The 14,822-nt window shown below is 54.2% G+C and overlaps 1 protein-coding gene across 2 annotated transcripts; it reads right to left on the bottom strand.

The window, feature by feature from the left end:
* Nucleotides 1-2,236: 2,236 nt before the first annotated feature.
* On the bottom strand, nucleotides 2,237-14,577 carry RNF40 (ring finger protein 40). Of its 2 annotated transcripts, none has more exons than XM_070461202.1 (20): nucleotides 14,425-14,577; nucleotides 14,150-14,353; nucleotides 13,561-13,728; nucleotides 13,285-13,426; nucleotides 12,474-12,680; nucleotides 11,817-11,938; nucleotides 11,549-11,695; nucleotides 11,376-11,450; nucleotides 10,169-10,288; nucleotides 9,889-10,068; nucleotides 9,559-9,694; nucleotides 8,630-8,751; nucleotides 8,116-8,543; nucleotides 7,912-8,029; nucleotides 7,631-7,780; nucleotides 7,241-7,453; nucleotides 7,031-7,156; nucleotides 5,787-5,927; nucleotides 5,594-5,695; nucleotides 2,237-3,499 (listed from the first exon to the last, which is right to left on the bottom strand). In XM_070461202.1, exons 2-20 carry the CDS (start codon nucleotides 14,279-14,281, stop codon nucleotides 3,323-3,325), a joined length of 3,006 nt encoding a protein of 1,001 aa, XP_070317303.1. In that variant the 5' UTR covers nucleotides 14,282-14,353; nucleotides 14,425-14,577; the 3' UTR covers nucleotides 2,237-3,322. The 2 variants fall into 2 exon arrangements, with proteins under 2 accessions (XP_070317303.1, XP_020757252.2); XM_020901593.2 differs by having other exon boundaries at nucleotides 14,462-14,577.
* Between the last annotated feature and the right edge of the window lie 245 nt (nucleotides 14,578-14,822).

Below are 14,822 nucleotides of genomic sequence, written 5' to 3'. Positions count from 1 at the left end.
GAATGCAGAGTCTTAGCCACTGGACCACTAGCAAGTTCCCCATTGGTTCTTACTTAGCAGAAGGGGTTGGATCCAGGCATAGTACCTGCCACAGCAGAGGGGCAGGAAATTGGCTAGAGGCAGTGACCTGAAGGATGAGGGCTGCAGGAACAGGAAATAGTAAGTGTCCAGGTCAAGGAGTGGGGTGGGAGCTAGAGAATGCATAATAGGTGTCAGCTTAAGAGCATAGTGGGGTGGGAACTGAGAAAAGGCAAGAGAGCAGAGGCTGGACTGTGGGGTACCTTGTTGGAGTAACTTGGGGATAAGGACACCATTGGGGGAAAGGGGAATTAAGGAGTGACATGAACTTACCCCCATCCTCCCACTCTGGCCATGAATGGTGGCAATTTGGTAAATGATAAGAGGAACACCAGCAGAGTATAGCACCAGAGAGCCCCAGGGAAGTGTTATTTATTTAAATCAAGTTTCAAAGAGCCTTGCTGTTTTTTAGATGTAAACATTTAATGTGTATGTGTCAACTCAGTTGCCTCTAACTCTTTGCAACCCCATGGACTGTAGCTCACCAGGTTCCTCTGTCCATGGAACTCTCCAGGCAATACTGGAGTGGGTAGCCATTCCCTTCTCCACCAAGGGGATTTTTAAGAGTGATTGAAATCAAATGCTCCACTGGAACCTCTGGCCAATCTCACTGGAACCTGGCTAAAACAGGTACCTTTGCCACTAAGGCCAACATCTGCTCACCCACACAGGCCAGCCAAGAGCCCAGGGTATCAGAGACATTGAGTTTACCAGTGCTTGGAAGGGATCAAGCACACTGTGGGGGAAGGGCCTGCCCAGCTCCAACAGCAGATCTTCCTGGTATTGGGCAGGCTCATCGGAAAACCAACATTTGTGAAGAACTTACTGCTCCTCCTGCAGCATGAGTGCAGCTCTTCCCACAAATTTTGGGATTTTTATCCCACTCCCTTGGGCACAAGCTTGAGAAAGTGGTTTGGTGTCTATTAAGCATGAGGACTCGGAGTTTTTAGACCCCTCCCTGGATATAGAGACTGCTTAGGAGAGATATTTGGGGAAGTGACGTAGTCACTTGCATTTGGTAAGGAGCCCACGTGGAGGTGACTCCTGGGAAAGAGGATAGAGCTGAGAGAGGATTGGCTGACCTCGACCTGCTCCAGGGCTCAGCGCTCCTTTCTGAGCCAGACGGCATCTCTATGATGCAATCTGCTGCGTTTTTCCCCCACCCTGGCCACCACTGCCGGGGGCCGCGGACACTTCCTCGGCGGCCCGATGCCATCCCCCGCCGTGGCTCGTGCCTCGGCGAGCGCGCCCACTGCCGGCAGCCCTGCACCGGAAGTCAATGTAGCCCGCGTCTCCGTCTCGGGTCCGACCTGGACCAGCCGCTGCGGCCCCGCCGAAACCTCAGGCGCCAGGTGGAGCCCGAAGGCTGACAAGGCCGCGAGCCCCAGCGAAGGTGCGACTCCTGATAAGGCCGTGGGGTCGCGCAAGGGGGTAACTGCTGACACACCGGCCACCGCTCCCGTGGCCATGGCTCCAGTTCCAGCTCCAGCGTCAACACCCAGCCTGGTCATCACCGTCCCGAGCGCGAGCCCCAGCACAGCCTCGAAGGGTCCGGCTGCGGACCCAACAGCACACTGAACCCACAAGCGCCGCTAGACGCGGCTCCCGAGAACGTGGCCAGAGGACTGTGCAAGTCCCAATGAAGGAAGTCACCCGCTGAGGTGTCCTGTCTGTCCATCCGTAGGGGAAGGGTGGGCAAAGCCGCTGGGAAGACATGGCCCAGACTGAGTGTACAGTCCCGGCTCTCCTCTGAGGACCTGCCACTAGGTGAAAACATGGGACTACATTTCCCAGGATGCAGCTCGGGGCTCCCGGCTTCCCTGCGGCCAATGATCACGGGCGGTGGGGGGGGGGGGGGCGTGGCGTGGCAAGCCTGAGCTGCGGAGATCTAGGGAGTGACGGCTCTTCCCGGTGGGAACAGGAGAGCAAGCTGGCGGCTGAGTGCTGACCACGACTTTCTCCTTGCAGACATGCCCCTCCCACGGGCCCAGTCTGGGACCACGGACGACAGTATAATAAGCAGGTGCCAAGAGTGAAGTCTGATCTGTGCAGGCCCTCTAGGTTCACTCACCAGCCAGGGAGGCGCTGGGAATAAGTTTTAACAGCCAAAATCCTGGACCCACGTTTAGGGCAGGAAGCCTAGCTCCGGACTATAGGCTGAGTGTTGGACGTTTATTCAAAACAACAGCCTATAAAAGACATCTTTAGAGCAGGGGCTGTGGATCGGAGTGGACCCTTGCACCTGCCAGCAGCTAGCTCCACCTCCCGGGCCCCCTCAAACTGCCCTTAGAGCCCATAAGAGTTTACTTGGGCAGACAGCACAAGAAGCATCATACAGGTACAGGCTCAGTCACAGGGCATTAGATGAAGCTCTTCTACCTGGAATGATTGGAAGTTGGCACAGCGGGCTAGTCTGTCCCTTTCCCCATGGGAAGTTCTGCCTCCACTAAAGTTAAGGCCACCCGGATGAAAGCAGGGTTGGGGTGAGGAACCCAGCAGAGACCTGGGAAGCATGAGGTGGGTGTTAAGTCGGGCCTGGGAAGGGAGGAGAGATTGGGAGCAGTCTGATTAGAATAGAAACTGATGATCTTGGTTCAGCACTCCCCAGATGAGTGCAACGTGACTGCAGCAAACTTGGAGCCTCCCAGAAGAGGACAGTGCTCCCACCAAGGGGATGCTCTTAGCATAAGACCAGACCAAAGAGCCCAAGCAACTCCACAGAAGGGAAGGTCTGCTCAGGTCTGGGGAGCCGAGAGTGAAGGAAAGTATCCCTTGGCCCCAGGGCCGTCTCAAAGCAAGGAGCTGAGGACCTGACCCACCCCTGGTCCTAACTTGTGGGTGTGTTAAGTAGGTAGTGAGCCTCCACTTGTGTGGGAGGTCACAGCTTGGGGAATTTCCACTTTTTGGCTGGGATGGGCCTGTAGAAAAAGCTGGAGAAGGGTTAGGGCCAGCTGCCAGAAAGTTTCCTTGAGTCCTCTGGGCCCCTCAGGGCTCTCACAGCAGACCTTTCCTGCAGGGCGAGTGCCTCCTAGGCTGGAGTTCTGACCATGGGGAAAAGGTGAAACAGCTTGGCCAATCCCACACCCACTAGCATGCACTAAGCCCCCTGAACCAACGATGTGGGGAGGGGCTTGGCCCACAGGGTCCAGAATGGAAGGTCGGGGACACTGGATGTGGGGTGGGGTGAGACTGGAGGCACAGCCCCCAGGGTCCATGGTGTTCCAAAGTCCCCTGAGTTACGTGTTCAGCTGATGTAGACACGGTGGAAGTCGTGGGCACCAAAGGCGGCGTTGCACTTGGGGCACTTCCTCTGGCGGGCCTCATAGCGGCCCCGCACACACTCGAAGCAGAAAACGTGGAAGCACTTGGTAAGGACTGCATCTTTCTTGCGGGTGTTACAGCAGGGGCAGGTCAACCGCGCCTGGGCCGGGCAAAGGCGTCAACTCAGGAACAGTCCTGACAGTGCCCAGATCCCAAGCTGACAGCAAGAGGTGGTTCACTCAGACCACCCCACAGAAGGCTGCACCTAACTCTCACGATAGCCCTGGGAGGTAGGGATAAGCACTTTCCACATGAGGAAACAGGCCAGGGAGCCCAGGTTTCAAAACTAGATAGTAACACAGTCTAGACTCTAACCTGGGTGGTGATGGCCAGTGGTCACAAGTCCCTGCTAAAGGTCAAGGACCCACGGGCTCCAGCCTGAGCCCCTCTGCACTGGGGTTTCATCCCTTGCCCCACTAGCCTTCTTTGGCAAAAGCCCAGTCCTGGCTTAAGCTGACTGTTTACTTTCTACCTGCTAAGTCACAGCTGGGCATGGTAGTGCCACTAGAAATCTGCTGCTCTCAACCCTCAACTGGGCCCATCCCTGGTGCTGCCCAGAGATCCTGTTGTGGGTCACTTGATTCATTTCTCTCTATGGAGGTTTTATAAATCTCTCTTTATCTTGAAATTTCCCACTTGCTGAAAGGTCTCACCTACTACTCCAGGTAAGAAATTCCCTCCACGCAGCATTCCCAATAATCTTCCTCTGTCCTGCCTGAAATCCCAGCTCAGTCCACCACCTCAGCCACTCCCCACAAGTAACAACCCTTCTCTAGCTCTCAGAATCCTACCCACCAGCATTTCACAGTCTCCACAGTCTGCAACTTCTCCAAAAGTCCTTCCCTTCTCCCCTTTCAGCTGTCTCCACCCCTACAAGGTCAAACTGCTCCAAAAGATTGTCTTTTTACTGACTCACCCTCCATCTTTTCTTCACTCCAGGTGAGAGTCTAGGTGATCTGACCTTCACCTCTACCCAACAACCATTCCCAAGACTGTCAAACACAAAGGGTATCTTTCATCACTTGCTTCACATGCCTTCTTGGCAGCTCTGAACTCACTCATCCCTGCCTCCTTGAAACTCTTCCCCAGTCATCTCCCTCTACATGGCTCTCCTTTTTTTTTTTCTCTCCTTCCTTTTTAAAAAAAATTATTGATTTCATTGTGCTGGGTCTTAGTTGTGGCATGTGGGATCTAGTTCCCTGACCAGGGATTGAACCAGGACCCCGGAATTGGCAGTGTGGAGTCCTAGCCACTGGACTACCAGAGAAATTCCTCCTCCGTCCATTATTTAAGCTTTGAGGTTGCTCAGGGAAAATGACCCGTTTCGTCTCACGCCACAGGCACTCCCTGAGTGACCAGTTCCACATGGCTTCTGCCTTCGCCTCTGCTGACAATCCCCCAAAGCCTCTGTCTTTCACACCAGCCCTTCTCCTTTGTCCTCCCAGACAGCCTCCCAAGGAGTCCCACGAGTAAGTTCCTCACCCTCAGTATCCTTGAGACGTCACAGTCTCTAGTCTAAAACCCTTGGATGTGTCCACACTGACTACTGAACAAGCCAAGAATCTCAACCTGGCTCCCTAACCTTCAGGATCTGACACTGCCCAACACCGCCTCCCCCGCCCCCCAGGTTGTGACTAACCAAAGGCCCATGCTCTGCCCTCTTAGCTGCCACTGCCCAGCCGTGTCCTCCAGCATGTCTCCCTTAACTAGCAGCCTCCACCTCTATCTCTCCCTTTGCTGGGACCCTTCCATCTCCATTCCTCACGGCCAACCATGACTCACTCTTCAGTTTTCCTTTGGAGGCTATTCCTTCAGGAAGTTGGCGGACTGTGCCCCCCTCCCCCCCAGGGCTATTAAGGGCCTCCCCTGACTGCTCCAACCCCTCTGGCCTCTGCCATCACACTGCTCATCACTCAGAGGAAAGAATTACTTGGCTGCCTCCTTTGGCAGACTGTCAGTTTCAAGAGACCCAAGACTAGGTATAGGTCCCAGTCCTCCCACACCCAGCACTCTATCTGGCATGGAGTACGTGTACCACACTTGAGAGCTGTCTTGATTCTCCACAATGGATTCTGCCCAGGTTTTGCTATCCTATCTTATTTCTGGGTTCCCCGGACTACCCCCTGGAGCTCTCACCAACTCCCAATCGAGATTTCTCAGGTTCATGGAGCACAACCTAGTTCCACAGCCCTACCTTGTATTCCTTGATCTCCTCCTGGAGGATTTCATCAGCATCTGCATAAACTTCCACCTTCCTCTGCTTCTCCAGCTTGCGCCGCAGCCGGGAGATGTCCTCCTGGGGCAAGAGAGGGGGGAGGCTGAGTGCAAGGGCCCTCAATTCAAACCTGCTGACCACCCCCCGCCTCCACCCCCTGCCGGCCACACACCTGAGCCCTCTTGAGGTTGAAGCTCTCTTTCTCCCGCGCAGCCCGGCTCTCGGCCAGGCAAGGTTGGATCTCTCGCAGCCGTGTCTGCACATGCTCCAGCTGCACCTTCAGGTCCTCGGCCAGTTGGGCTGCTTCCACAGCCTGAGGTGGGTGGAATGGGGAGGAGGGGCACAGTTGGCCTGAGCCTGCGGAGTCAAGCCTGTGGAGCCATGGCCCACAGATGCTTATGTCAACTGTCCAGTGGTTCCTGCTCTTGGGATAAGTCCAACATCTTCACTAGAACTGATTCTGTCTCCTGACCCCACCAGCCTCACCTAGGAGGCGAGGCTCCTCATTCCCAGCACTTCTGGCTCCTCACCTGCATAACCCTCTCTCCTGTCTCTAAGCCTCCACAGGGTTCTCTGCTCCCCTCAACTCCCCCAACACACAGACTTTCTCTCTGCAGCTCTCTGAAGCCTCAGCTCAAATGTCACCTCCTGAGAAAGGCTCTCCTGTTTTTCTTTCATACACTTGTATTTCCTTCGTAAGACATGCCGTGAGTTTCCTGGTGGCCACGTGGTTAGGATTCCAGGCCTTCACTGCCGTGGTCTAACAAGCCATGCAGTGCGGCCAAACAAAGACATGCTGTGATCTGAAACAGTTCCTTAATCTGTGGGATTATCGGCTTGCTCTCTGCTCCTGGAAGCTCCCACTCCCAGCAGAGGTGTTTTGTTCTTGTGATCTCCCCAGCACGCAGTGTAGGTCCTGGTACACAGCAAGAGCATGACTAACACTGCTTAAATGAATGAACCAAGCAGAGAGAAGTCCAGGGGGAGAAAAAAGATGAAAGTCAATGTTAAGCCCTTACCATGACCTGGAGGAGTGATGTCATTCCTGACTCTGTTCCCCTCAGAAGAACAACTACCATGAGCTAGAGACGTTTCTTAAGAGTTAATACAACTATGTGACAGAAACAGGTAAACAGTGCAGTGGTCAACACATGGGTTGTAGAATCAAGAAGACCAAGGCCCAAATTCCACTTCCACTCTTTCTTGAGCAAGTCAACTACCTCCCTAAACCTCAGCCTTCTCCCTTACAGAAAAGTAGATAACAACAAAAACTGTTGTAGGATTATTTTAAGGCTGAAACATGACCCAACAGGGAAAGTCCTCAGCACAGGGTCTGGCACACATTAAGTGTCTGAGACATGAACGGGGCTGTGGAGGGAAGCAGAGCCAGGCTCTGGCCCAGGTAATCTGCCTCACCTTCCTCTTGTTGAGCTCCAGGGCCTGGCTGCGTAGTGTCAGCTCCTTCTCCACACTTCCGAGGCTGCCCTGCAAGGCTCGCTCTTTTTCCTCCAGCTTCTGCACAGTCAGCAGCTGGGCATCCACCTGAGGACAGGAGTGGAGGGGGGACTCAGTGCTGGGGAGCCCTACCTCTCCAGTTCTACCCTAACAAGCCCGGAGCAGCCCTACCTGGGACTTGAGGCCAAGAACCTGCTCGCCCAGCTCGTCCTTCTCCTCCCGCAGCAGCTTATGAATCTGGTTGGCTTTGATCCGCTCTGACATCAGCTTGAAGTTGGCGTCATCCTTTTCTCGCAGCTGCTGGAGCAGCCGCCCATTTTGCTCCTGCATGTCCTCAAAGGCCTGGCCAGTCACATCCATCTCTGACAGCAGGGCCTCCTCCTCCTGCAGCAAGTGGGCAGGGGCAAGATGGAACGTGGGAGACGGACAAGATCAACTGTGGGGAAACCACAGGAAAACACGGCTGTACAAAGACCCACAGAGTGGACCCAAGCCATGCGCTAGACCAGGAGGTTTAAGGAATGCCAACTTTCAAAGCTGGGGGTGGGGTGGGGATCGCACCTGCTTAGTGGCACCCAACTTGCGCTGCAGGTGTTCGATCTGCTCCTCCGCCTGACGAATGCGCCGCAGGGCATCCTCGTCCGCGATCTTCTTGCTCTCCCTCCGATCCCTCTCCTCCAGCTCCCGGATGCGGCCCCGGAGTTCATCGACCTATAACCACCAGGAGGGAGCTCTCTTATCACTGCTTCCTGCTGACCCAGGGCTCGAGTCTGGTTACTGCCCCCCCCCCCCCGCCCTGGGACAGCCTTTCTGCACATCCCACAGACCCTACCTGCCCTCACCTCAGCCTTGGCCTTGCGTTCCGCTGCCATGAGCTGCACCTTATCCCGCTGTTCCTTGGGTGCAGACTTATACATGTCCAGCAGCAACTTCATCTCCTTCTGGCTTTCCTGGGCCTTCCTAGGGGAGGCACAGGAGGAAAGCTGGGTGAGTAGAGCTGGAGGCCACTGGGCAAGGATGGGAGGGAGAAAAGAACAGGGCCTCACTTGAGCTCTACTCGGAGACCTTTGAGGAGTTCTGATTCCTTCCTCTTGGCCTCTTCCACTTTGGCCTTCTCCCGATCAGCCCTTGAGAGAGCCGAGGCTACAGATGGGGGTCCCAGAACAGGCCCTTCTCGCTCCCGAAGCTCCCGCTTGGGTCTGGCCTCAGGTTCTCGGCCCCGGGAGGAGGGTCCCTGGGCCCCGGGGGTCAGGGCCTGGGTCTCTTCCTCAGAGGGCACCAGGTCTTCCTTCTTCGCTGACGAGGTAGTAATGGCAGCGCCAGGCATGGAAGCCATCTCCTTTCTGGTGTCAGGGGCACCAACAGGGCCAAGCCCACCCTCTTCTTTCCCTGGGACTGAGGCACCAAGGCTGGAGTCCTCTGGGTGGCCCAGGCTGGGGATGGAGTGAGTAGAGCCACTGGCCTGGGCCCGGAGCTGCAGAGCAGAGAAAGAACAGGGCTGAGGTGAGACATGCTCACTGGGGCCTAGTCACAGCCTGCCCCAGGTAGCCCGCTCCTCACCTTGGCAATCTCGGCCTGCACTTCGCGCAGTTTCCGCTTGTATCGCTGGGCATCCCCCTTTAGCTGGTGGTTGTGGTTCTGTAGGCTGCTGATCAGGTGGCGCATCTCGCGGTTGATGGGCCCTGGAGGAGTACAGGAAACCACGGTCAGACTGGTCCCTGGGTTAGGGGCCCAGCCCCTCAGTGAGGGGAGAGGCAGGACCATCATTCCCACTACAAGGAGAGGACAACTGAAGCCTTATACAGAAAGTAAGCTCAGCAGATAACTGAAGAAAATTCACCCAAATGTAATCTGATGCTGTGTGTTATTTCTGCTAATGCAGATTTCTAAAATATTTCCAGATTTCCTTCAAAGGAACACATAACTGTAAATTCACCAAAGTAAGTTAGTCCACTTCCTTTAGCTTTTTAAACAAATGCCACCTTCTTGGTTTCATCTCCCTGGCATTTCTCCTACCTCATCTTCCTTCCTTGCTTTACTTTTCTTGATATACTTGTCACTACCTAACATACACGTTCAGTTTTTCCCTCCTTCGTTGTCTGTCCTCCCTTCCTGTAACACAGCTCCACAACAGCAGGGATTCTTTGTATTTTGTTCACTGGTTTAATTCCAAAGCTTAGAACTGAGCCTGGCTCAAAAGAGGTGTTCAATAAACCTTTGTAAAATGAACTAGTAGAGAAGTGCCCTAAAGGCCAGAGAATCACGGATGGGGCTGACAGCTCCTGTTCTGGCAGAGTCAGCACCATCAGTCACCAGGGGCAGCTGTAAGCCTCACTGCACCTTTGAGCCATGTGGTGGGGTCCCCATTTTCCACAGGGAGATCAGGCTCTGTGAAAGGAAGGGACTTAACCTCTGGACAAGCATCTGGCCACACCAGGGCCCAGCAATCCCACAAAAGGCCCCACTTCGACCTTGTCCTCGCCACATACCCGCCTGCTCGTTGGCCGCCAGGTTCTGTTCAAACTCGATGCGCAGCATCTCGTACTCCTTGCGAACCTGGGCCAGTGTGTCCTCCAGCTGTATAACCTCGGTGCGTAGCTTCTTCTGCAGCCCCAGCTCATCACTCTGTGAGGTGAGGCATTAAGGACCCACAGAAGCCCTGGGCTCATGTTAAGCCCACCCTCAACCTCAGATCTCAGTAGCTTAGGAAGAATTTATTCCCAAGGGATCCCTGGCAGGCACCCCGGGCTCTGACACCCTTGACCCATGAACAACCTAACCCAGAGGGCCTGACCCTTACCCCTGTTCCATGGGCATACCTCCATGTGCTCAATGTGCCTCAGGTGGGAATTCTTGGTGGCCAGCAGCAGCCCACGGGCCTCGTCCAGCTGGGTCTTCACTTGCAGAGACTCATTGTAGAGCAGTGAGAACTGTGCCTGCAGCATCCGGTACTCCCCCGTCTCCCGGACCACCTCCTCGGGAAGGCTCCGCAGTGCTACCTAGGGGCAGGGTATCTGAACTCACTCAGCAAAAGGAAGGAGAGCTCAGGGAGAGCCCACCCTACAGGCTAAGGCCTTCCCAGCCCCAAACACAACTCACCTTGAGGCGCTCATTGGTCCGCACGGCCCCCTGAAGTTCGGCCTGCAGCTTCTCCAACTCTGCCATGCGGCTATTGGCCAATTCCTGATTTTCCTCCAACTCTGCATTCAGCATTTCAAACTGTGGAGTGGGGAGGTCAGTGGGAGGCAGGGCCAGGGCATGAGGCATCCGTCCCTCACAGCCCCACCACATGCTCTGCCCAAGCTCCCCTATGTGGAGCAGTAATGGATTCTGAAGGCCCAGGGACAAGCCAGACCCAGGCACTTTCCTAAGTGTTCCTAGTCAAGTAGGAGAAAATGTAATATTGCAAGGTCAGTGCTGGGAACCAAGGCTTGTATCTGACAGGGGGTCAGGGAAGCCTTCCTGGAAGAGCTGAAAAACAAGCTGAGGAAACGAGAACAGGGAACAATGACTCTACAGCACCAAAAAAAGAAAGAAAAAGTTCAGTGACCAAGAAGTGAGAGAGCAAAAGCAGGACAGGGAATGGGACAGTTGCAGCAAGGCCCACAACATGAATGCCAAATGACTCCAACACAACCAACACAACCAACACCTCTTTCCTCAGTGGTACTTTTAATCCCTTGGACAGCAAGGATATTCAACCAGTCCATCCTAAAGGAAATCAGTCCTGAATATTCATTGGAAGGACTGATGCTGAAGCTCCAATACTCTGCCCACCTGATGTGAAGAACTGACTCATTTGAAAAGACTCTGATGCTGGGAAAGATTGAAGGTGAGAGGAGAAGGGGATGACATAGGATGAGATGGCTGGATGGCATCACCGACTCAACAGACATGAGTTTGAGTAAACTCCGGGAGTTAGTGATGGACACGGGGGCCTGGCATGCTGCAGTCCATGGGGTTGCAAAGAGTCGGACACAACTAAGCAACGGAACTGAACTGACTTTTAATCAACTGATATACAATTTACCTACTTCCTATTAACTCCCCCAACTAGAACTTATGTTCCATGATAGGTTTCTGTTTTGTTCTCCAAAATAACTGCTTTCTACAGAGTACCTAACATTCAGTATTCAGCAACTATTTACTGAATACAATATGAAACAATCAAACAAAGAACACTGTAAGTGACAGGGAAAGACCTCCAGGACCACAGCTGACGTTTGTCCTTAATTCTAAGGGGGAAGTTCAACGGTACAGTAGAGAAAAGGTTGCGGGAGGGACCAGGAAGAATGCTGCTGCTCACCTTCTGCATGCTGAGTGTGATCTGGCCCCCCTGGAAGCCTGAAGAGCTCCCAGACACATAGTAGCCAGAATTGAGCTGTGAAGAGAAGAGATGGACATATGGGTGTGGAGAAGAGAAGTTAGGGCCCCAAGTACTCTGTTCAGGCTCCATCTGACCCAGCGCCTGAACCTCACCTGCTCTAAGGCTTCTGCCAGGTGCTTATTAAGTTTTTGCTCCCGCTTCCGCAACTTCTCAATGTCCCACTGTAGGTCCTCTACTGTCGTCTCCATCTCCAGCACTTTGGTCTCTGCAGATGTCACTTTATCCTGGAGCTCAGAGTACTGGGGACGATGAAGGGGACAGAGGCTTAGATGACAAACTTGGCTCCCCGAGATCCTTGGGTGTCCAACTAATCCAAACCCTGTCCTGGTTCCAACCCCACCCCAAAATCCCAACTCCCACCTCCAATGAGATGCGGTGGTGCTTCTCCTGTAGTTGGGTGGCCAAGTCCTGTAGCCGCCGATTCTCACGGCCCAGCTCCCGGGTACGTGCCCGAGCCGTCTCACCGGGAGGCTCACTGTCCCCTGGGAAGGCAGGACTCAGGTAAGAGCCAAGCCCAGGGCAGTGGGTCAAAGTACTAGCTCATTTTGGAGTCTGCTATGTGCCCAGTGTGATCCAGCAGCTGTCTTGCCACTTTCTCATGACACAGCCAGGAATCTATCCTCAACGTACAAAGGAGGAAACCAGCTCAGAGAGGAGAGCCATCTGCCCAGAACACCCAGGAGGGACTGACAGAACTAAGGCTGGGCCCTTGCTGCTATGCCTTGGAAGGATCAGTAACTGCCACTAAGATCTGTGAAAAGTGCTCCCAAGAGGTCTCCAGCCCCAAGGGAGGAGGACCCCTCCCTCAGTATCAACAACTGCTTCCACCCATCTCTCTAGACCTCAACTCCAAAAATCAAAGCCAGATCCCCCACTGACAGTTTAACCTGAGAATGTAGCTGATTTATCCCCCGGGGAACTGTGGCTGCCTCTGGGCTAGGGGCACTGAGGAGGGGATACCATGAAGAGGTAAATGGAAGTTGGGGCACGTTTGGGGTGGGAGCATAAAGAACTAACCTCGGCTGTATACTCGTTGACAGAGTTCTTCCACCCGGCGCTGCAGGCGGTCAGAGGCCTCTACGACACGGGACACAGCTGCCTTGGAGAACTCCATGCGGCCCTGCAGCTGCAGCTCCACCTCCTCACTACTGCTTGCACCAAGGGCCACCACAAAAGCCAAGGCTGGCTCACTGAGAGGGGGCCGCAGCTGCATTGGCAGGGGTTCTGGGAGGGACGGACAGACCCTCGTGAGGACAACAGCAACAGTCACCACCACTCTGTACCAAGTTCCAGACTGAGCCCTTCAGCACTCTATAGCTTACTGAATCAACATAACCAACACCTGCAATACTGTGTTATCCCCATCTTAAAAGTGAAATAATAGAAGTTCAGGGAGGTGATGTCCCTAAGACCAGAGAGCTACCAAATCACTTCCTAAGGGAAGCCTTCTCTGCCTTCCCCTATCTAAGCTAAAGTGCAAACACACTAACTCCCTTTCAGCAGCCCCCACTTCTTTCCTGTGGTTTTAATCACTTCCTTCCCTAATGGTTGGGGCAGTTAAGTTATCTCTTGTTATTTTTGTTTCCTCCAAATCTACAACAATGCCAAGTACATGGTCAACATTTAATACTTTTTGAATTGCACTCTTAACCATATCACTCAGATTTCAAAGCCTGTGTTCTTACCCACTGCCCTTGCGGCCTAGATATGAAATCAATTGTCTGTTAGCAGGCAGGGAATTCGGCAGCCTAATATCAAAGTCCCCTCCTCTCCAGGACCCTTCCCAGAATGTAATTAAGCTTCCCAGATCCTAGGGCTCTGGCCCTACCCCTCAGCTCCGAAGTCCCTGGCTCTGTGAGAGGGGTCTCATCACGTGTCGGCCCCTCCTGGGTCCCAGATGCCTCTGTCCCTGAAGACAGCTCCCCCTGGCTCTCATGGTGTCGGAGAAGGGCTTCCACAGTTTCATCCAGCTGAAGGGAGAAAGCACCAAAAATGTTATGAATCCCTCAGGTGCTTCCCAGCCTGATACTCCTTTCCTAGTAGAGGGGTCTGAGGATTGGCAGTTGGATCAAGGCCAGGTCTTCGAAAGAAAAGCGGCATCCACCTGGGCCCAGTAGCGGTTGACAATGAGGAGGGTGGCGTCATCTGTGGCCTGCCGCTTCTCCAGCTTCTCAATTCGTTCTCGGAGTTCGTCTTCACATGCCTGTCTCTGTTCCAGCCGCTCTGCAAGTTTCTTGTTCTTGAACTGCAGAACCTTGAGGTCCATCTCCTCCTACCAAGGAAATAAAGGGGCCAAGAAGAGGGTCAAGCAGGGCCCCAGAACCCAATCACAGAGAAAGACAAGAAAAGCAAAGGCAACGGAAGGGACTGGGGACCTTCCCCAGATGAACTGCCATTAGGACTTAACGAAGCTCAGACACCCACAGAGAAAGCGTCTCGGTTGTGAGGCGGGTCATGTTCTGCTTCTGCCTCTTCCTACTGAAGTCTGTGACAAGCCACACGCCCTGTGGGAACCCGTTTTCCTATCTGTAAAGGGAAGACTGACGTCGTGTCCTCGGTTTCCTTCAACAGAGTGTTCCGTAAGGTGGATCTTGCTAAGCTTGGGGAATTGGGTGTTAAGTTCAGGACGATGTGGAGAGAAAACAAATGGGAGTTCTAGCAAGTTTTGAGGACTGAGGCAGAAACCCACGAACCGTGGAAGAGATGCCTCCCAGGCGAATGGGCTCTATAAGCGTGGTGGTGGTCTTCTCCTCGCGGCTCAACTTCTTCTCTGGGGGCCCCGAACCCCCATCCCCAGCGGCGCGTTTGTTGCCGGGCCCAGACATGGCCGCGGCAGCGAAGAGAGGAGCAGGGTCTCCCGAGGGACGTCAGGCAGGCGGAGGCTGCACTCCTGTCACCTGCAGAAGACAGAGCGCAAAGATGTGGAGGCGGCCGGAGCTCCGCAACCGCGCAACTCCCCCTCACCTACCAGAGGGTCCCCGCTCCTCCGGCCCTGAGCCCCTCACCGGCAACAGGACCAGCCAACAGGCGCCATCTTGGACTCAACCGGACGTCACTGGCCTCCCTAGCACAGAGCGCAGGCGCCAGGGGCAGTCCCGGATGTGGCGAAATCGTCTTCATTTCCTGTTTCTATTGGTCTCGCTTTGTCCCGCCTCTCGGGTCTGTATGGGTTTCTTTCCGAACCCTCTTCTCTCAATGATTGGTCAGTAAACAGTTCCCATGGTAACCGATAACACAACACACCGCCTGCCCCAGATTAGCAACTTTGAAAGGAGACCATGAGGGCGGGGCTTGCATCTTATTACGCACGCGCACTCTCTTCTCACTGATTGGAGGGAGCCGTACACTTTCTCCTTGGCTCCAGGA

The sequence above is a fragment of the Odocoileus virginianus genome, chromosome 33, assembly GCF_023699985.2.
Source record: "Odocoileus virginianus isolate 20LAN1187 ecotype Illinois chromosome 33, Ovbor_1.2, whole genome shotgun sequence".
Taxonomy (NCBI): Eukaryota; Metazoa; Chordata; class Mammalia; order Artiodactyla; family Cervidae; genus Odocoileus; species Odocoileus virginianus.
Note: the sequence above shows the minus strand (reverse complement) of the source record. Positions and strands in the feature narration are given on the sequence as shown.